We start from the raw sequence: 21,824 nt of genomic DNA, 5'->3' as shown, positions 1-21,824 counted from the left end.
TTTATAATGTAATATGCATATACATATGTAGGTATTCGGAGCACTACAGAAAATTAATTTCTAATTGGTGAATAAAAGTAATTCTTGAAGATATGCGTGAATAAATTATTTTTTATGATCATAACATATTTACCTACATACTTCTGCATTATACCAGTTTTATTAAGCTACCATACTAGTTTTAAATTACAATTAAACCACTTTTGTTAAGTTTCAAAACGTAACTGACCTATGTAAACCATTACGAACGAAATGCAACAAAGGGACGAAACCACAAAGAAGTTCGTAGCTACACTATCTCAAACCGTGATGTTGCCTGTTGCATTTCTAGCATTGCTTCCAAACCTCAAAAATTTTAATTGTGGACGCGACTTCCGGAACTGAGGTCAAAATTGTCGTATGGTATGTAGAACGCTCTCATAAATGACGTACCTATTAGAAAATCGAATTTCGACTACCACATGGGTGTTCCCCACGACAACCATCTTCAAACTTGCGGAAGAATTATAAACACATTGCCGAAAATTGTATGTCGAAATTCGTACTGGTTCTCGAGATATCATTTTGCGAATGGACAGCCAGATATTACAAAACCATAAAACCCCTTAATAAGTCTTACTTTACATGAGACCATAAACAATGGATTTATTCAAACAAAGAGAGGTCTTAGGTAGGCTGGGGAAATATTTGCACGTACTCATGTACATATGCATACATAAACAATAATAATAGGATTTGCAATGACAATACTTTATGCCTTAATAAATTGGTTTTCGTATCGATCTTCCAAACGAATGGTTTAATCCGCCCATAGAATTACGGGTCTCATATACATATGTACATGGTACAATTATACAGCTTTATCAAAAAATATTTTGTCACTACAAATTACATTTTTATTAATTTTGTGCTCAAAGGGAAAAAAGTCACAATTACCGAAACACGTTCGGGTAAACAATACACATAATTTTCTTCCACTTATTTGAAAGGTTCAATTAATGAAAATTATAACTAAATCTGCATACTAATTAACTAATTAAACAAACTCATTTGACAAGATTCCTATGCGATTCTCCTGCTTGTGTGGAATCATCGCCCTTTCCATTGTTGGCGCAGTGGGGAGGCGATTTAAGGACGTCGTGACAGAAAGATGTTTGGACAGTACGGTGAAGGGTACCGCCAGAGGAAGTGTGCATACGAATCCGTGCAATGGGGGGAGCCATCAAACTTGGTCGTGGGGGAAGGACCGGACCATAAAAAATTCCGCTACCGGGCATTGTCTAGATTCGGATGGGAAAACGGTGTACACAATGCATTGTAATGGTGGAAAGTATCAACAATGGCGAAAGGATGGTTGGGGAAGCCCGATAAATGTGCAGACGAAAAAATGTCTAAAGGGTTCCAAGTTAGGGGTCGTATTTCCACAAGAATGTACGGCTATCAGAAGAAATCCATGGCTGGATTAAGGGAGGATAATTCTGGAATCCAGAATCTGGATTATATTGATGTATTAAATAATGATCTTCAGGATGAAAACGTAACAAAATATGAATTTTCAGTAAAAATATTTACCTCTATGTATTATATGATATTTCATCTCTGGGCAAATAATTTCGTCGCGTGCAATATTTGTTGGATGGTCCGTGCGTGGAGATACAAATTTATAAATGATCAGTTCTAGTGTTTTCGAAAAAAATTAATGTTGTTTCTATATAATACAGATATGTACTAGTGTCATTGTGAATATTAAGTAAACTCTGGTTTAAAGAATTTACAGATTAACTTAACTCATTGCTTTTCATAAACGCAAACATTACATTGATTTATTTGACAAGTAAAATTTCGTGAGTATGTGTATACCGCCCCATAAAGTTGTATTTACTGATGTTATCAATTTATTACTTCAACGTACACTTTAAGACTAGTTATATCTCTTTCGCTCTGCCAAGATTGAAACAAGCAGCGCAATCGTTATCCATCCAACGGCCGGTAGGAAGCCCATGGCAACAACAGGATTCGTCAGGCTCCACCCCCTGATACAAATTGCCCGAAGTGCCTCAATCGCATGCGTAACAGGGAAGCACTCGAATAGTTTACGGGCAAACCATGGCGCCATTTCCAAGGGCCACATAACTCCTACAGTTTAAAGACCACAAGAAGCATTTTTTTATATGGAACACGATCAATATCTCGCCTTTGAAGATGCAAAAGGACAAAACTTTATTGCTGACGGGTATTCTTGTAATTTATAATAACACATATGGGGAATTATCAAAAAGTGAGATATCTCCTTGTGCATCTTCAGTGATACGAATCCTTAAATGCGAAATTTACCCGTTGTAAAAATTTGACCAATACAAATAAAAATTATGAGGAACACAACGTCCAGTACACTGTCCCACAATGCCCCAACCATGAAACCTAATGAATGCATAACTGGTTAAATTACCACCCTGGTTTGAAAATTTCAGTCTGAAATGTCATTTTCATACCAATCATCAACCCGGTTATCGCTGACGAGTAAACCAAACCAACTGCCAGAGCGAGTGAACCATGGATCACCATGCCGTAGAAGTGGCACATCAACGCGAGGAATGTTCCAATTTGCAGGAAGATCATAACACTTTGAGTCAAGATGTTCGAAACGAATCGATGCCAAAGGTGCACTCCGGCGACAAAGTCTCTCCCTTCAAGACCAGCGACTCGATCCTCCGTCCAAATTATGACAAGAGACATTGGCAAAGAAAACATGTTTCTGTGGTAACAGAGTAGAACAGATTAGTCAAACTTTACATGTGTAAAGTCAGGTTTAAACTTTTAGTGGTTAAATAAACTTACATAATTATTGCACCAGGTTCAATAAAAGAAACGACATCGAATAGTCCTATGCTTCCATAAATGGCGGAAAACTATGAAAATAATATTTACAAAGCATATGTAAATAGAGTACTTATTTATATTTACCCCATTTTGCCAGATTACGCGTGTCTTCCCCTCTGTGGTGCTTACCTGTAATGGTGGTTGTATGCTCCCATTGAAAGAACAAGCCGTTGCAATGGCGTCTATGTAAAGCAGGTATTTGTCGACTATGATCTTCCGAGCCCAAGATGACAGTATGTTGTCTAATGAATTGTATACTAATTAATTAAAAAAGAATTGCCTATTAATGTTTTGGCGAAGGGTATTTACTTGTTTCGTCCATCTTGATAGATACTGTGGACCCATGAATGGTTTCATTATCGGCAAAATTACGCAGCAACATTCTATTTTTCATGTGTACACTAAAATCAAGTGGGAACTCTATTATTCCCATAACGCTTCCTGCTTCAACTAAATCCATTCCATCTTCGTACGAATTAACGTGAACCTGCAAAATAAACAAAGAGTAAATTAAACATTATAAATAGCCATGGAAAAAAGCTGTTCTTCTCACCCAATTAAATTTATCAGTCTCAAATTTGTCCAGAAAATTGCAAATTCCGACATTCCCGAGGCATTGTGACTTATTATATGTGTCATAATTGCAGTGATTAGGAACGCTTATATTGAAATCGGGATTATTGTGGACGATGCCAAATCTTACGCCGTGAGGTTCCGGCCCCACAATATTTTCAAAGGTGAGGACACAGAAAATTGGAACGATCAGCATTCCAATTAAAAGCCTGCAAATAGCAAATTATTTTGCAAATTGACGATAAGATGAAATGCTTTATTGTGCATATTTGCATAATACCCATGTCAAAATTCTATAGAACCAGGTTTTTATGAGTGTGTGTCATTTTACTCCAAAAACAATGTATGTACATACTTAAGTGCAATATGCAAATCTCGATATTTCGTAGTAGATTAGCAAAGTCTAAAACCTGGTACTATAAAAGTTTGACCTTTTATCTACATTACCTCCAATCCCGACGACATCGATTCCACCATTTCAAGTTGAGAGCGTGAATAATTTTGGCGTGGTTGCTCTTGACACGTGGGAGTGAAATGGACTCCCCGTCATTTCTTATCACTTTAGTCGACATGGAATTTGAGATGTATTTCGTTAGCTTTACGGATTCAAAGGCAAAGCTTATTGGGTCTTCGTCGGTATTGTTATCATCTTTTCTACACAAGTGTAACACGGCGCCTTCCATGGTTGCGACTTCATACTTGCAGAGTAAAGATTTCGGACTGTCCTCTTCTAGGAGACGACCCCCTCGCATAAATCCGACCTAAAATTAAAAACGCGGAATTATACAAGTATTTATACTAATTTCCGAGCATGTAGATATGTACCTTATCGCAGGACTTAGTTTCCTCTAAGTAATGTGTTGACATAAGTATTGTAGCTCCATAATTGCGCGAAAGGTCAACTAGATATCCCCAAATTCTGTAAAATTATCAAAATTTTGAAGACTTGTCAACTGGATCTTGAAAATCGCATTTGTGAAAATCTGTGTATGTATGTATCACAGATATGGAGAGATATAGATGGAGGAACTATTGAAAAAAGCGTCTCGGCATGGAGAACGATTTGGGTATAATTTGGGTATAATTTGGGTATAACGCATATGGACATCGTTGTCACTTTGCCCCAATTTCTCAGTTGGCAGAAGCTGGAGCAGTATTTAGTTTCATTCAAAAATTTTTCCAAGTTTTTAACATTGGAGTGATTTGAGATCAGGGATCTATGTCTCTCCATATCTGTGGTATGTATAGAAGAATTATTCTCGCGTGTCACTCCATTTCCATATTCTGACGCATTAGCGAGAGACATAATTTAGGAAAGCCTGTATCGCCGAAAATGTGCAGAGATTTATGCAAATAAGTGACCAATAAGAATAATTCTGCATACTGTATGTATCTACCTCTGCCTTAACAATGGATCCAACCCGACGCAGGGTTCACTTTAGAATAAATATGTAATTTCAACGATTAGATACGTCCGATAAAATTAGTGGGATTTATTATGAGTTCGCATACTCAAGAACAAGGATCTTTGGATTATGGATCATAGCCACGGCCAACGAAACGCGTCTTTTTTGTCCACCACTGTGTACATAATATATGTAATGGTTAGTATTTAAGAATTGAAAAATACAAATGTGACATAAATTGCAAATACTGAAAACTGATTCACCTCAAACTATGAATTGGATGATTTATTTTGCGAAGATCAAGGAACGTGGTGAGGAAATTGATACGCTTTTCAATTTCAAATTCATCCATGGCATAAAGCATCCCAAAATATTCAAGCGTTTCCCTGATGGTCAGCACGTTTAAAAGTGCTATTTCCTATGACACGATGAAAATCCCGAGTTTATTAAATTATGCAAGTCACAAGATTAATCTTTTAATACACTAAGGATAAAGTAATTTGCCTGTGGCATGTATCCACACATTCGACCAAGGTTGTCCGGACGAGGCTGGCCAAACAGCGTGACTTCCCCCATGTCAAGCTGACGAAGCCCAACTATGCAGGAAATTAAGGTAGTTTTCCTAGTTAGGAAAATAAATTAAAATTGCACTGATCAGTAATTTGATAAACATTACATATGTATGTAGCACATGATTACATATTTATATGAATTACTAGCGTATAGCCCGGCCAAGGCCGGGTTCTAGAGTTCCAGTGCGGGGTGTGCCCAAAGCGAAAAATTCGTCATACTATACTTTAAATAATTCCCACTGGAGACTTTGTCATACCACATGCATACATCAGAGTGAGGGTTTGCCCAAGTCATGCTGCATTTTAATTAATCTGGTCACAGTACAATTTGATTTCCCCCTGTTGGAGTAGTTGAATAGCTAATTACTTAAATTCCCGTCGCGTGAGAGTAACTGCATAGCTAACTATTTAAATTCCCACGCTTCACGCTCCCGTTCAGTTCCATAAACCCCGTTAGCTTCTACAATTAACGCCAAGCTATTGACGGATTCGGATTCAGCGTCAAAAATACATTCAAATTGATATGCGACATCACGAATAAGCCATATTTACCCCCCACGGTCACGGGAAGGTCACGCGGGCCTCGGAGATCAAAACCATTAACGGCGTTGGATTTAGCGTCAAAAATACATTCAAATTGATATGCGACATCACGAATAAGCCATATTTACCCCCCACGGTCACGGGAAGGTGACGCGGGCCTCGGAGGTCAAAACCATTAACGGCGTTGGATTTAGCGTCAAAAATACATTAGAATTGATATGCGACATCACGAATAACCCATATTTACCCCCCACGGTCACGGGAAGGTCACGCGGGCCTCGGAGGTCAAAACCATTAACGGCGTTGGATTTAGCGTCAAAAATACATTCGAATTGATATGCCACTCGTTGCAGGTGGAGTGTCTCAAACTAAAATAATTAATTAATAGTGTTTATCAAGATCACTTATCATGATAACCACTATTGATGAGTGATGTGATGTATGTATGTATGTATACTGCACACTCAATTTACTTGCACACTGTGTTTATATATTAAAACATTTAATTTGAGTTTGATGGCAAGTGTACGTACGTGAAAGTCACGTGCAGGCGAAGTGAGACTAATGCAGAAAATTCATGCATGCAGTTTTTGCTCCGCTTTCCTCTTTGTCTCCTCTACGGGGCAACTTGCATTGAGAGCCACAGGGACTCAGTCAGCGACTTAACACTAACGCTTTATTAGAGTGGATGGTCTTAGGAATTGTTGTTAAGTAGGTTTTGACAAATGTTCCCATGAAATCGGGCCTTTGTTGAGTCTGGTCATAATTATATTTTGATGGGCGTGTTGAGGAACATACACCTTGGCAAGTTTCTTGTGGAACTTGCAAATCTGAGCCAATCGATTCGCACAATGATGATGTGTAGAAAATTCATGAAATTTAACTAAACCAAATTTCGGGTATGTCATGTGTGTCTGATTTTGCATGAATTAGTCAGGAATATACTGCTCAAGCACTAAATTTATCCTGACAATTAAAATTGTAATGTAAATTGTAAATTGCATGAATGTACTTATTGATTAATTTCCTTGCAAATTTCCTGCATAATTTTCAATTTTTTTGAAATGATGTGATCATAAATTTATAAACCAATTAATATTTAGAATTAGTGTAGAAAGATTTGGAATATTTCTTCAATAAATGATTTGACAATTACCCACAACCACTGGCTCCAAGTAGTCCATATCTGCGATATGTTTAAGATATATAATTTAATTATGCCCCGCATTTATGAGACATGAGTTTCTAAGGATATAGTTTTGGCTTACATTTCTCCATGACCGACATTAACGTTAAGGTTTTTAAGTATGAAATTTACATTTCCATACTTTTTGTAACCGTTTTGCACTCGAACTGCCATTTTAACGTGTTAAGCTAATTCAGGTAAGACTAAAAATACGCAATGTTCAATTATCTTGTTGACAGCGTGCTACGCATACCACAGGTATTTATGTTTATCTAAATATGTATGTGCGTTCAAATGGAGAACCTGATCTGGACTAACGACATTTTACATGAAATTTTAGCAACAACAACAACTACACAGTGTTTGTTGATACTTAAACCAGTTCTGAGCTTTCAGTGATTTGAAGTTCAAGATTTGTCTTGTAAAGTTCATGACTTTTTGTTTTACAAAACGATCCATTATCTGTTTTGTACTTCCCAATCCCAACTGCTGAGGTCAGTGCACATGTCCGCGTGCCTAAAGAGTTGTACAATTCCAAGGATATGAAAATAAATTTTCGGCTTTTAGGGCATGTTAGGCAAAATACGTCCCTGGCATATAAATGACTACATAACAACGGAGGTCTACCAACGTGTCCTCTCCGATTTTGACCAAATTAGTGTCAATCTATCACAAATTTGATTAATACCTACGAAATTTGCAAATGACGCTATCTGCCAATGAGCAGGTTTGGCGGAGATATTTGCATCCAAATAGGAAAAAATGCGTAGTAAACTTGGAAAGTGTAAAATTTGTCAACTTTCTGCCGAACCTGAGCATTTGGAGACCGTGTCATATTAATCAAATTTGTGGTAGATTGACACTAGTTTTATCAAAGTCGGAGAGCATACGTTGGGAGACTTCCCAACGTATGCTTTTGATTGTATGTAAGTGTCCTGGACATGGGCATATGTACAACTCAGATAATAAACAATTCATTAAGCTTCCATTACATATGTATTTGCATACGTTGGAGAAGTGAACAAAGAGCCCCCTAATCTAAAGTACTTACACATACTGGAATTAAAAGCTGTACTAAATAGGGGCATGTTCTTGGTTCTTTACTATTACGCAATAATAATGTAAATTAATGATATATATGCATTTATTTGTATGGACCTGTGGAATTACTTTATTTTATAGTGGGAAATCCCACATACTTGGAGGGAAAACAAATTCACACATACGCATAATTTTTTATAACATAATTAGCTTGTTTTGGGTGTACATACGTGTTAGCTTATGGCGTTTGCTGTATTATTCTGCATATATTCAAATCAAGATGAAGCGTAGTAGAAAGCAGGTAAATTCCAGCATTAGAATCAGACTCGATTTGTTTCCTGAAGGATTTCACAAAAGTAATACTGCACAATAATTTCACAGTATTAATTAATCTTATAAAGTATGTAAAGTGAACATTTTTTATGCACTTCCATCACTGGTAATTCCATACCATAAGTCATTTACCTACTTCAATAGTTACATAATGATCACGGGTTTTAATTGAGTTTCCGCATGTAAATATTGTTTGTATTTATATGAGGATTCAGCACATGTTATTCAGTGATAATCAGATAGATTTTAATTTCAGGTTATTCTTGTCTTCTATGCAAATTCCGTTGTTATTGTTTTCAAATGTGCATACTTACTGCTCCATATAATAATAAGTAATGTAAAAACCAGCCATACATAAAAATTAGGTAGTTATCTATTCATAATAAATATGCATATACGGCGTATTGATTTGTGGCTGCACATGCATCACTCGCTATTCTTCCTTGTGTAATAAGTATTCTGATTTATGTGTGTATTAATGTAACGTCACCATCTTGTTCAGTATCGAATGACAAAATTCAAATTGGTCTACATATGCATAATCAATCACAGTTTCGTTTATACATACCCGAGTCATGTGGAGACTGGTTATTGTTCGAGTGATTAATAGTATAAAATGGAAAATTACACGGTTTTTAATTATTCTGGAAGTTGAATCGTATAGCACAAATAGTTGAACAAAATGCAATTAACAATCTACTTTTTAAAACAAAGGATGATTAAAATAATTTTATTTAAGGGCGACGTATGTATGTAGGAACTATTATTGCAGCTGAGCTGTAATATTGAATTCAGTTTCTTCTTAATTTCATGCCATTGTTTAAGAAGATCCTTGTTCAATAGAAAAGCCGACCACTACTTGGCGTGAGTTAAATTTTGTGCAAAATATTATTTCGACAATCTACTAAACTGATTTTACCATTTTCTAGGAATACGGCAGCATTGGTGAGTGCATAAATTCTCAGGTCGTACCGTCATTAAGATAATCGTCACCATTTGAGAACGACAATTATGCAACTTTGACACTTAATATTTTAGGTTACATATGTATGTAAATACATATTTTTCTGTGACAGATATCATGCTACTTACCATCTCGATATTATTGGCCCTCTCCATTTCCATGCAAGTTGATGGTAGAAGATTCAAGGATGGTTTGACGACCAAATGTTTGGACAACGTGGTCAAACCGAAGGTCTCCAAGGGGAGTGCCCACACGAATCCTTGTAATGGTGGCAGCCATCAAAACTGGCACTGGGGTAAGGATCACACCATTAAGAACTTCGCCACTGGGCAATGTTTAGAGGCGGATGGAAAAACGGTCTACACGATGAGTTGTCATGGGACGAAGACGAGTCAGAAATGGAGAGGTGACGGGGCAGGAAGCATTATCAATTTCGCATCAAAAAAGTGTCTCAAGAGTTCGATGAAGGGACTCGCATTTCCACAGGATTGCAGTATCGGAAGGAAGGCTTGGTTGGAGTGAAAGTATTATGTATGTATGTAGCTACATGAATATATGGAATGTGAACCGTTTTGAATGTGTATCAGCAAAGCTATTTTCGTATTTTTATGTAAGAAATAACAGATATGTATGTATTTATAGGCATCCATGCACATATGCAATATTACTGTTCATGTAAAAAATGTGGCCTTCGAAAGCCAAAAGGTTATCTGGCAGCTATTTTAAATAATTTTAAGGGATACATATATTAGCAATTTGTATTCTCCCACCGAATTGCTGTATGGGATAAAATAATCAAAATGAAAAAATTCCTCCAGGTAACCTTTAGGAATTTCTAGGGTCGCATTTTTTATTGGTAATTATTACATATATTATTAGAGTAATTATTACAGGTAATTAGTTGACTTACAATAAGCTAAGTAATATGCATGTAGTACATTAAATTATGTATGTATTTAGTTACACTTTAGCATCTTATTAACTGATTGATTACACAAATACATGTGTGTATTACGAATGTATGTACGTGTCATAAACTTTTACTACTTATTGATTCTCATGAGAAAAATAAAACCTGAAGTACTTATCGCTACACATGCCCCACGTGTTTGTCAATAACAGGTTACCACCTTTCCTTAATTCAACTCTAAAATAAAGATATTGACAAACATAAAGAAAAATAATGAACTCTCCGTCATTTTTTTGCAAACTCAGGTAGTTTTTATCTTAGTACCGTGTAGTCAGCAAGCTGATGTCAAAGTATCAAACATTACGATTTGGTATCATCATTTCTATTTCACGTATGTATAACGCGTACAGCATAGGCGAAATGTATTTGTACATGGAAATAGGAAATTGTTCAGATTTCTGCCGAATATCACGGGAAAATGTATCAACATGGCACAGTTCAAAGTTGTGTAGTATAATATCAGAATTTTTCTCAAATTTCCCTCATTAACTGACATACATACATATATAACACTTGAATCATGAATGTAAATCCCTACTACACTACTATGTTATAAATCCATGACTTGAATACAGTAGATGACAGTAAACAATATTGAGTGCATTCATATTTGACTTATACAGAAATTAGAAACTGGACGGTAATATCCAGCAAATGAGAAAGAAAATTTCCTCTCGAATCCTCATCGATAAAATAGAACGACGCTACAGAAATCCTCAATTTCCTACAACTTCTCAATTGCCGCATTTGATGATTTGAAATCTTATCGAGTCTCATAAACTTTGCGCTTTTCAAGAAAATATCTGCAAATACGGGGAGCACGAAATGTGCCGCACTCACGATCGTGGAGATCATGGTGGCCGCCAAAAACGTTATCGAGAACGGCACCCTTCCCATCAACTTGGTCAACGCATAGCTCATCCCCACCGCAAACACGAATGGAATAAGTAACGACATTGGAATAATATAGAAGAAAACTTGATTCAAAACTGTGTTGATAATTTGAAGCTGACGATATTTTAGCAAAGTTTTCTGAAATTCGATTAGTTTCTGAAAAGTTGTGCGCACTTCGGAAATTTTGCTGGAATTTTCACCCCCTTCAGACATACAGCTTAGCGAAGTTCTAAATGCAATCGCTAAATTCACAATGATAATCATAAATCCGAAAATGTTGATGCACGTGTGGAGAATTATTGGACAGATGAGCAGCACCCGGAGCAAGATTTTCATTTGCGGCGTCATAAGCGAGAAGAAGGATTCTCGGAACCAGAAGTAGGATGGGTACAATAACAGTACAGTTTTAATGCATGTTTGCATTATTTCAAATAATCTTAATACATTTATAAGAATTACTTCTTAATACAATACCAGGTGGGGTCAAATTCAAGCCATTTATTATTCATATTCAAAAATCACACAGAAATTACTAACGACATCATGTAATAAATTACCCTCTCATATACTTCGGTGCGCGACTCTTTCGTCATATTGAAGAACTCACCCACATTTACATTTAATTGCCTACAACTTCTTAGCTGTTTTTTGGCATAGGCAGAAAATCTTTTCAGTTTCCAGGATCTGACAAATTCTCTCGAATTGCTGTCTAACTCAGCCATCATGGGAACCAACCAATCCGCTAAACCCAGCATCATACACGTTACAGAGGTCGCGGCAAATATAATGTTATGCGGAACCGTCCCCGTCAACTTGATTAAAATGTAGCCCATGATTATTCCACAAACGGACGAAATCAGCAAACCGATTGAAATGACATAATCGAAAACGTGATTAAAAATCGAGTTGATAATTTGAAGTTGGCGATATCTCTTCATGCTGGCGACATAATGAGGATTGAGGTTCGAATTAATTATCAATTTCAAGGAGATGTTGAGCGTTATGATTGCATTGGCAATTTCAAGTGCACAACTAAATAAGACTATGGTTGTGTGAAACGTGGATAGAAATATGGCGGTAATCCGGAGCATCATTTTCCAGTGGGGAGAGAAAAACGAGACGTTGCGGACGTAGAGATACGTGGGGTCGATATTGTGACCGCTGAGAGGAAGGGTTGAAAGAGCGAGGGGCGATGTTAAGAGGATGACGAGGAAACCGTGGAGAAAAAGTCCAACCCTTTTGAAAGATGGTTCCGATGTTTGTTGTGCTAAATTTTGAAAAAATAGTTTATTGAAGACAGTCGTGAAAATTACCATCGTATGATTATCATCAAACTGGTATTTACCAAAGTACCTTTTACTATTTTCGTAGAACAATTCTTCCGTGCTGCTTTGCAACTGTTTAGTTTTTGCAAACGGTACAGAATGACACGGATTTCTGCGGAACACACTGTCCCATAATCTTATGCAATATATTATACTTACTTTGAGACTTCAGGCTCCGAAGTAAAAGACATAGTTCATTCCCAAAAAACATGTAAATAAAAACAACTGTTGTTGTAAGTGTGAATGCCCCAGCAACCAAGATGAGAACAAGTCCCATGCTGATATTGATATCGGGATCCTTTTCATAAGCTACTAATTGTCGGATAAGAATGAGAATGAAATGTAGACCCAACAGGGCGACGAAGATTGAAAATAACATCCATGGAACTAATCTGGATTTGGGCGTGGGTCTGGGTTCCCAACTGATCCGGTCCCAGGTAAGAAATTGTGGATAAAACGATTCACTTAATATTGTGAAACGCTGTAACGCCTGAAATGGAGTGTGGGACGGGATTGAAAAATTCTTACAAATTTTATTCATTGCGAGTAATAAAAATTTTGAGATGAATTTCTGGACAAATGTTTTTGAATTTTGGTTATGTAAGGTCACATTGATTTGCGGAGTTGTAATAAATTTATTTTTGGACTGTTTTTGAGGTAATTATTAGTATAGAGAAGCTTTTAATTTTTCAGTTGACCTTACGTAATGTTGCAATGAGAGCATTGTATGTTTGGGCTTATCCTTTCGGAATAGTTATAAGGTACTTATTTAGGTAATTTGTGATCAAAGGTATTGATAAAAGGGCAGAAAGAAAAGAATACTGAACACAAATAATTGTCTTTTTATAGCCCTCTGTAATTTGATGTTTTGATAGCGTACACAGATATGTACATACATACATATGTATGTATGTACATACATTCATACATATCTGTATGAAAATACAATACAGTGATATTGTGCAAAAATAATTCTTTGCGGGATAACGTATTCGTATCGCAAAAGAATTTAATTTTTTGCTAACGTTGCGAAATTTTTAATGAATACCCTCAGTATTTATCAATCCTGGCTGATAGGTATTTGCATTTGCAGGAACAGATACACATACATGCAGATGAATACTGACATGCAAATTGAAAGAATACAAAAATGTGAAGGGTTCCATTGTGCATGGATAATTTAGGATTAGGGGAGGTTTTGATAACTGATATTCTAAAAATAATCAGACTTTAAACAGTCGACGTGTACAAAAGTCGTTACATTACAAAATAATATTTAAATCTGCATGTATAAGCGGAATTGTGTATAAGTACATATAATATCGGAAAAATACAGAAAATATGAATAAGGAATTGACACCATACTTACATTTGTAATTATTGGCATATAACAAATAAGAAAAGTACCGTATATAAATATGTATTCATATACCTATGCGTCATATCTACACATTTTGGGACAGCAATTAAAATGAGCTTAACTTAATTGGGATGGAAAGATTTACGTAACACATTACCCGGAATTTGGCTTAAGAAATATGTTATTTTACATACGTATATACACAAATTCATACATATTTACATACTGCATCCTAGACCCGGCTAACACCCGGATATAGAATTAGGTATAAATTGGCAATGTAATCTGTAACAAGACATCAATTTGGGCAAGCTTGTCTTACGAATACTTACCAAAACATATTTCCAAACTTCGAAATTTCAACAAATTTACGAAAATGAAGTTAATCATTTTAACGGTAACTGCAGAAATATTTTTTAATTTGTGATTGCTTGATTTTAAAATTTATTTCATGGAAATTTCAGGTTTTCGCATTCGTGCTGGTGGCCGCAGTAGCTGCAAAGTCAAAAGATCATCCCCAGGGAAGCGACGTAGGAGGGAAGTTGCCCCCCAAGGTGACCACGCCGGCACCATCCAACAAGACCAACGTCGCCCATAGTCGCGAAGAGAGAAGATCCGGGAACAATAATAATAACAACAATAACAATGGTGGAAGTCGACGAGGAAACAATAATAACAACAATAATAACAACGGACGATTTGCTCGAAGGATGGGGGGTAACAACAATAATAACAATAACAACAATGGGGGCAGTCGACGAGGAAATAACAATAACAACAATAACAACAATGGACGCTGAGTCCGAAATGTGTGAACCTTTCGTTTTCTTCAAACAAATCGTTTTAGCAAGATATCAAATCTCCATACAAATCAATTTTGTTTAATCACTTTGAAATACAGGTCCGTGTCTGAGTTTAGAAAAATGGTAATTTAAATACGAATAAAGAAATAGTCAAGCATTTAATAATTGAAGTAATATCAGTCGTTTATTTTGATTAGCGTGCTTATCATCATCGTATTTGTCATCATACTCATCGCCCTCATTGCCATTATCCTCGTCTTCGTCTCTCGAAATCAATGAGTAGAATTCTATCCATCCATGAGTAATACACAGTTCTAATCCAAAGTTCTTGCTGTTCGGTAATAATTATCATGTTCGAGGAACGTCTTGAACTCACTCGAAATCTTGTCAATCTGCACATGAATCAAAGAGAAGGAGAAAATTAAAATTAATGGGGGTATTCATTCACGGCGGGTTCGCATCATTAGCAATGTTAGTAAAAAAACAAAGTTTACAAGTTCGCAAAAAAATTGGCTTTGAAATTCATTTTCGAATTTGCACATTACCAAGACTAAAAGTAAGTAATATTTAGTTCGTAATTTTTTCAAAATTATGTTGCGATACGAACATGCGAAATCGTAATGAGTAACATCATTATCATTACATATAATTAATAAAAACTTTTCTTACACAAGCTCTGCATGAATGTGTGCAATTGCGATAAAATCGGCATCTTTCTTAATCTGGATAAATCCAGCGATGTTTTTATTCCACACAAACTTAACCTTTATATGTAGATCAAGCTTATCAAAAAATTGAATGAACCCTAATTATGTCTCTTGTAGCGTAAATGTTTACTTACTGTAATGTGATCTTCAGGTTGATACTTATCAATATATAACAAATTATGTAATTGTAACCAATTATGTATATTAATACGCTTTATGTAGTTACAGCTCCTCTTCTTCCAGATCCTTCTTCGTGTTCCATATATTCCGTAAACAAAATTATGTAATTATATACCTATATGTATTTATATTTAGATTGTGCCAAACAACTTCGCGTTCATATAATTGGCATAAAATCCCAGACAGGTTTTACAAGCCAATATAATTTATAATTCCTTTACGGAAATAAATTCATAAAACTTAGGTATGTAGTTTTATTCCGACATTTTCCGTGGGATAAATCAGTTGATTACTTGAGCAAAATTTCTTACTATTTGGAAGCTACAATTTCAATCCAGTTGTAAAAATGGTCACATTTAGACGCTTTATGAGGGAATTAATCCTCGTTATTTTAACAATTTTAGGTGTAGCAACGCTTCCAATTACAGCCTCAGTTTTTTGTACCCTTCTTTTATATCGAGAAATTGTCATAAAATTTGTAAAATATTTTAAAAGTGACTGGATCCCGTTAAACCTATTTAGTTGTTATGGAGCCGTTGACGATATTTACAATAAGCCCTTGGCTGGAATTGGGATCGTGATCTATCTTGATAAAAAGATAAGTCAAGATGTCATATTTAAACGAATGGAAGCATTAATTGCTAAACGGAATGTGAGTAAATTTGTTATAAAAATAAGTAATTATGTAATTTAACTACAAATATGTATAATTATTTAATAAATATGGTTAATTATAATTAGCACATTTTGTTCAGGGAGCTGAGCTCAAGTGTCGTCTGACTCGTCTGGGGGGATTTTTTTTCTGGGAACCAATTCCAAATTTTGAACTGTCATCTTGTCTCGGAGTGAATTATAGTGATGACTTCGAATACTTTGACACATTTAAGGGGCAGTGTGTCCTTGAGCCGTTTAAGAAGGGTTGTCCACTATGGGAGGCGACGTTGTTCCCTAATATCGATAAGGTATAATATGCAAATTGGGTATGAAAAATGTAGTTTGGGGATACTCACGTTATCAATACATGAGTACATAAGTATTTTAAGCTAAAAATGGAATTTTTATGGAAGTGAATTAAATAGTAGAAGCACAAGTTTAAAATTTATTAATTTTACTAATTGCAACTAAAGATTTTACTAATTGCAACTTTCTAATGACGCAGGACGGCAACTACGCATTTCTCATTCGGTGGCATCACTCCCTCATGGACATGAACTCGATTATTACACTATTTCGCAATCTTGGAGATCCCGACCCAGAGCAGGATGTCCTGCTCGACCAAATTGTAGCCCGCATTACGGAAAAGTATTCCCCAAAAATTGGAATACTATACATTCTGGATTTTCTATTCATTTCTCCCTTCCGAAGTGGTTACATGGCTTACAACATGCTGAACGAAAATGAATGGACGAGAACCCCAATCACCGGAAAATCTGTGCATCACGTCGAACAGTTAGATTTGAACGGGGTGAAACAAATTTCAAAAATGGCAGGTCAAAGTATTCAGACGATTCTTTTAACAGCGTTGACGGGAGCGATTAGGAAAAGCTTGCGTTTTGATGATGTGACCGAAGTGAAGATGAATTTTGCATTAGTATTTCCAATTCCGGGTCATCCAGCACGAGATAGGATGACGAATCATATGTAAGTTTGCAGAATTTAGATTTGGACATACGAGTAAATATGTATAGACTATTTTTGCTTTTTTTGCCCATATTTCATTGCCACAATGAAAAAAATGAAGCCACAAATTGATGACCACGATAATATTATTAACCATGAATTTACTAACAATTGATTTCTCCGATTTTAACCAAACACAATCAGTGTCAATCAATCACAAATTAAATTAATATGAAATTTGCAAATGACGCTATCTGCCTACATACATATGCCCAGGTTCGGAGAAGACATTTGAATCCCAAGAGGAGAAAACGCGTCCTAAATCTGATAAATTTTATAGTTTTCAAAATTACTTCACGTTTCTCCTCTCCGGATGCAAGTATATTTGCCAAACCTGAGTATTGGCAGATAGTGTCATTTGCAAATTGCATACTAATTAAATTTATGATCGAATGACACTAATTTAGTCAAAATCGGAGAGAATGCGTTAGGATAAAAACTCATTCACATTTTAAAATTAAATACAGGTGGCTGGCCCCCTTAAAATTGCCCGTGTCCGATGCAGATCCGCTGAATCGTATGAAAAGTATCTCCTCTCAAATTACGAACTTGGCAAAGTCACCCATCCTCCTCTGGTTGGTTCTTGGGGACTTATTTTTCTGCCTGACGTCTTCCCTCATCAATAAGAAATTCGTTCCCAGAGAGATATTTTCAGGAATCATCTCAAACGGGATTACATTAAGAAAGCCCGAACATATTACTGGGATAGCAGTTTCGAAATTCGAAATAATGACGGGACGTGGACTGAACAGTGTGCCGGTGGTGTTCAATTTTTTCACCGTGTGCGACTACATTGATTTTGGGATATGGGCTGATCGTGGTCTCTTCAGTGGTAAAGACGCACTTGAAACTTTTGCAAAAAGCTTCAGAATGGAGCTTAAAACACTTGAAAATTATAAATGAGAGTAAAAAACAGAATGAGAAGATTATAAATAACATTTGCTGACGCATTTGCTGTGTTGCAAAAAATACAAAATCATAATTTTTTTGTATGTATCATGAAACACTTAAATATGCAAATTTGTTTGTAAATCAGTGTGTATATATTCTAGTACTAGAGTCTTGTGCGGTAAAAAATTATAAGTAAATAATGTTGGATGGTGTTGAAATCCAAATATGTCGAAAAAACATTGTCATGCAATTTTGCATGTGCACATCAGTAACACTTCTGACAGTGAGATGCAAACCTGTTTCCCCATTTAAGTACTTACCAGGTAACTAATTGTACGTATTTACATGTTTCCAGGAAAACAGTAGTCGGTAATGTTACTAAAAGCTTTACAGAGATTAGCACCCACGATAAAATCCAACGGCTATTATGTTATTTAGATTGTTATGAATTCGGACTAAAATATAAACATGTCAATTATGTATATTTTGTAATGACACAGTATATACATTGGTTTCTTACATAACAACACGGATCTCGGTACCACAATTCTACCGAGTTACCAGTAGAGAAATGGTCAAAAAAGTGGAAAAAAGGTGGAAAAAACCAAATATACTGAAAACCACATCTAGGACCAAAGTGACGTATGTTTCGTTCGTATATACATATTTCAGTAAAACAAAAGCAATTATGCAACGAGCCAATCCAGCCACAAACTGACTGACATAACAGGAATGCATGTGTCCATACATACAAACGTTGGAAGCCCTATAATTACACAAAAACTTCCTCATCTGATTTTTGTACTTTTTAAAAGCATTTATGGAAAGCCCAACTAAATTTGCACGCAGTCATTATTCTGACTCCTTGACATTGATATGGTCATAATTTTGTCCCAGTTTCATATTAAAATTAAAATATAATTCTCAACATTTGTGATCCCATAAATTTTAGGTAACTTTTCTAAACCGATAATAATGGATCCGCCGGCACAAAACAATTCCACCGAAGGTTATCGTTCCTGGCTGATAAACATATCCGACATTCATCTCGGAGGAAGCAGTGTCCTCGATGGGAATTACGTGGCATTCTATGTCATTCATATTACAGCCTGCACCTGCATTTTTATCTCACTGATCTGCTGTTCTTTCGTGATTACGTCAATTTGCAAAATTGTTTATAAAAAAGTGACTCAAACTGCGGTAGGAAGAGCGCAAAATCCGGGCATGTTCAATCTCGATTTTTCGGACCGCTTCCCCTTCTATTTGGCAATGGCTGACACCCTGCTAAATATTTCGCACTTGACGGATCATTTATTTCTTTTAATTACGCATACCTTTCCCAGCCCAACTGTTTCGGTAGTGTTGAGTTTGAATCTTTGGATAACGCTGGCGTAAGGACATAATTTTAGAATTGTCACAATTGAAGTGGTGAAATATATAATATGGAATTTTGCATGCAGATATCAGCAAACAATGCACGCTGGGCTGGCCGTATTTACATATCTACGAATTGTTCGAGGTACTCACCTAAACCTCGGGAGCTGGGAGTGGAAGCTGCACGCTGTTGCCGGATCTTTCATATTGGTGTCAATTGCAGTGTTTTATCCGCTGGATGCGTTCGGATCGTCGGGTTTTTGGTGTGTTTAACCTAATAAATTTCGAACTGAGAACATTATAAAGTAGTTTTACAAAGTTTACACAGTACAAAGTGTGACATGAATTATTTTATTATTTTGTCATTTGTAGGATGCTGGTAAACTTTCAGAGCCCTGGTGGAACAGTATTCTCAATTTTTGCCATTACCTCCTGCACCTTTCAAGCAATATGTACCACATTCGCCTACACACAGATTCGACGGGAGGTCAAGGCTGGTCAAAAGGTCGCCGTGAAAATGAGAGCCACTCAAGTGACCACGCACACCACGGCGTCACAATGCTTGTCCACTTTTGTTCGGATTTCTATAGCAACGGTGGGACCGTCAGCAATTTTTTATTCGACGATCGTGATCCAGACGATGTTTGGATTCCTCGAGCCGGTCACGGTCGTGGTGTACGTCATGTTTTTTAATAGTATCGGGACATTGAATGCGTTTGGCTACTTTTACAATAAGAGGATTAAGGCACGAGGCAAAGAAAGTGGGGGAGGCGGAGGGTTGGACGTGGAGGGGAAAAATGCCACCCCTTTCAACTCAAGCAGTGGAAAAAGTACGTCATCAGCGACTTCAACGACATTTTTGGTGACTACATAAGAGAGCGTGGAAAGTGACATTCGTGATGTCAGGTGTATATTTATATGTATATTTATGTATTAACTAAGGTGTCGTAAAAATCCTTAATGATATTTGACCCAAATTGTGTATATGTAAATATAGCTCGATTTATTTGTGCTACTTATATTTCCAATTAAATATGTTTGAACCTAAATCATTAAATAAAGAAAGATGTAAAATATACTTAAAAATTTCAATCCATAATCTATAATTCAACTTTGAAATAATTTCATGCAAGGTTTCCCGAATTGCTATATGCGTGCAGATTTTAAACTGATCAACGCGAGAAGCGTCCATTGTTGTTGTTATTGTTGTTGTTATTTCCGCCACGCCCACCACCATTGTTGTTGTTATTGTTATTGTTATTACCCCCACGACCACCCCCATTGTTGTTATTGTTGTTGTTATTATTTCCTCCTCGACCACCCCCATTGTTGTTGTTATTGTTATTGTTGTTGCCCCCGATTCTTCGAGAAAAGCGTCCATTGTTGTTATTGTTGTTGTTATTATTTCCTCCTCGACCACCTCCATTGTTGTTATTATTGTTGTTATTATTTCCTCCGCGGCCACCCCCATTGTTATTATTGTTGTTATTGTTGTTACCACCGATTCGTCGAGAAAAGCGTCCATTGTTGTTGTTATTGTTATTGTTATTACCCCCACGACCACCCCCATTGTTGTTATTGTTGTTGTTATTATTTCCTCCGCGACCACCCCCATTGTTGTTATTGTTGTTGTTATTGTTGCCCCCGCCACGGACTCTTCTATCTTCACGACTGTGGGCTACACTAGTGCTGTTTGATGGTACAGGCGTGGTCACCTTTGGGGGCAACTTGTCTCCCACATCGCTTCCATGAGGGTGATCTTTTGACTTTGCAGCTACTGACGCCACCAACAAGACCGCAAAAGCCTGCAATTATTTCATGCGTAAAATTTTAAAATCGGGCAACTATAAATATAGTAGGCACAGATATTCAAAAATGTTTGTTCTTACCGTTAAAAGAATAACCTTCATTTTGTTATTTTTTTAAAATTAAATTTGTCGAAATGTTTGAATTTCTTAGGACAAGGTTCCTAAGATTGATGCAGAAAACGAACTTTTGTCCCCAATTTATACAAAAAGAAAAATCTAACATCCGGAGTGCAAGATAAGCAGGAGGATGTATGAACTCGGATATGATGCTATTTTCTTAATCTCATTTCCAGGTATGCTATTAATGCTATGCGCTCGCATATGTACGTTTCAC

The 21,824-nt window shown here is 36.3% G+C and overlaps 4 protein-coding genes and 1 long non-coding RNA gene across 6 annotated transcripts; 3 read left to right on the top strand and 2 right to left on the bottom strand.

Moving 5' to 3' along the window:
- Window positions 1-1,791: 1,791 nt before the first annotated feature.
- Window positions 1,792-7,527, bottom strand: LOC110859582 (ABC transporter G family member 23). The gene is made up of 15 exons (XM_035846704.1): window positions 7,243-7,527; window positions 7,131-7,160; window positions 5,364-5,481; window positions 5,123-5,277; window positions 4,966-5,034; window positions 4,851-4,889; window positions 4,279-4,372; window positions 3,901-4,214; window positions 3,434-3,662; window positions 3,190-3,367; window positions 3,010-3,122; window positions 2,839-2,909; window positions 2,493-2,755; window positions 2,335-2,421; window positions 1,792-2,136 (listed from the first exon to the last, which is right to left on the bottom strand). Exons 1-15 carry the CDS (start codon window positions 7,332-7,334, stop codon window positions 1,922-1,924), a joined length of 2,067 nt encoding a protein of 688 aa, XP_035702597.1. The 5' UTR covers window positions 7,335-7,527; the 3' UTR covers window positions 1,792-1,921.
- Window positions 7,528-8,910: 1,383 nt separating this feature from the next.
- Window positions 8,911-10,593, top strand: LOC110841795. Its single transcript, XR_002547253.2, has 3 exons — window positions 8,911-9,398; window positions 9,464-9,479; window positions 9,611-10,593. It is a non-coding gene; the product is annotated as an uncharacterized LOC110841795 (long non-coding RNA).
- Window positions 10,594-14,307: 3,714 nt separating this feature from the next.
- Window positions 14,308-15,064, top strand: LOC110842075 (putative uncharacterized protein DDB_G0283051). 2 transcript variants are annotated; one of them, XR_004833485.1, is made up of 3 exons: window positions 14,308-14,444; window positions 14,512-14,973; window positions 15,048-15,064. XR_004833485.1 is itself a non-coding variant. In XM_022087787.2 (2 exons), exons 1-2 carry the CDS (start codon window positions 14,424-14,426, stop codon window positions 14,845-14,847), a joined length of 357 nt encoding a protein of 118 aa, XP_021943479.1. In that variant the 5' UTR covers window positions 14,308-14,423; the 3' UTR covers window positions 14,848-15,020. The 2 variants fall into 2 exon arrangements, 1 of the variants encoding a protein (XP_021943479.1); XM_022087787.2 differs by lacking the exon at window positions 15,048-15,064 and having other exon boundaries at window positions 14,512-15,020.
- Window positions 15,065-15,736: 672 nt separating this feature from the next.
- On the top strand, window positions 15,737-20,760 carry LOC110863244. Its single transcript, XM_022112502.2, has 6 exons — window positions 15,737-16,389; window positions 16,493-16,699; window positions 16,897-17,378; window positions 17,885-19,699; window positions 19,769-19,945; window positions 20,055-20,760. Exons 1-4 carry the CDS (start codon window positions 16,084-16,086, stop codon window positions 18,318-18,320), a joined length of 1,431 nt encoding a protein of 476 aa, XP_021968194.2. The 5' UTR covers window positions 15,737-16,083; the 3' UTR covers window positions 18,321-19,699; window positions 19,769-19,945; window positions 20,055-20,760.
- Window positions 20,761-20,854: 94 nt separating this feature from the next.
- LOC110859394 (putative uncharacterized protein DDB_G0286901) lies at window positions 20,855-21,813 on the bottom strand. The gene is made up of 2 exons (XM_022108381.2): window positions 21,572-21,813; window positions 20,855-21,487 (listed from the first exon to the last, which is right to left on the bottom strand). Exons 1-2 carry the CDS (start codon window positions 21,590-21,592, stop codon window positions 20,855-20,857), a joined length of 654 nt encoding a protein of 217 aa, XP_021964073.1. The 5' UTR covers window positions 21,593-21,813.
- Window positions 21,814-21,824: the final 11 nt, after the last annotated feature.

The sequence above is a fragment of the Folsomia candida genome, unplaced genomic scaffold, assembly GCF_002217175.1.
Source record: "Folsomia candida strain VU population unplaced genomic scaffold, ASM221717v1 Fcan01_Sc001, whole genome shotgun sequence".
In the NCBI taxonomy this organism is placed as follows: domain Eukaryota; kingdom Metazoa; phylum Arthropoda; class Collembola; order Entomobryomorpha; family Isotomidae; genus Folsomia; species Folsomia candida.
Note: the sequence above shows the minus strand (reverse complement) of the source record. Positions and strands in the feature narration are given on the sequence as shown.

What these genes read in the sequence shown, in the direction of transcription:
- LOC110859582 (XM_035846704.1), bottom strand. Translation starts at nt 7,334, where the DNA reads ATGGCAGTTCGAGTGCAAAACGGTTACAAAAAGTATGGAAATGTAAAT. An exon ending in AATGTCGGTCATGGAGAAAT is followed by an intron (nt 7,161 to 7,242) that starts GTAAGCCAAAAC and finishes AACATATCGCAG; the next exon opens with ATATGGACTACTTGGAGCCA. An exon ending in TGGTCAAATTTTTACAACGG is followed by an intron (nt 2,137 to 2,334) that starts GTAAATTTCGCA and finishes TTTAAACTGTAG; the next exon opens with GAGTTATGTGGCCCTTGGAA.
- LOC110842075 (XM_022087787.2), top strand. Translation starts at nt 14,424, where the DNA reads ATGAAGTTAATCATTTTAACG. An exon ending in TGAAGTTAATCATTTTAACG is followed by an intron (nt 14,445 to 14,511) that starts GTAACTGCAGAA and finishes TGGAAATTTCAG; the next exon opens with GTTTTCGCATTCGTGCTGGT.
- LOC110863244 (XM_022112502.2), top strand. Translation starts at nt 16,084, where the DNA reads ATGGTCACATTTAGACGCTTTATGAGGGAATTAATCCTCGTTATTTTA. An exon ending in CATTAATTGCTAAACGGAAT is followed by an intron (nt 16,390 to 16,492) that starts GTGAGTAAATTT and finishes CATTTTGTTCAG; the next exon opens with GGAGCTGAGCTCAAGTGTCG. An exon ending in GATAGGATGACGAATCATAT is followed by an intron (nt 17,379 to 17,884) that starts GTAAGTTTGCAG and finishes AATTAAATACAG; the next exon opens with GTGGCTGGCCCCCTTAAAAT.
- LOC110859394 (XM_022108381.2), bottom strand. Translation starts at nt 21,592, where the DNA reads ATGAAGGTTATTCTTTTAACG. An exon ending in TGAAGGTTATTCTTTTAACG is followed by an intron (nt 21,488 to 21,571) that starts GTAAGAACAAAC and finishes AAATAATTGCAG; the next exon opens with GCTTTTGCGGTCTTGTTGGT.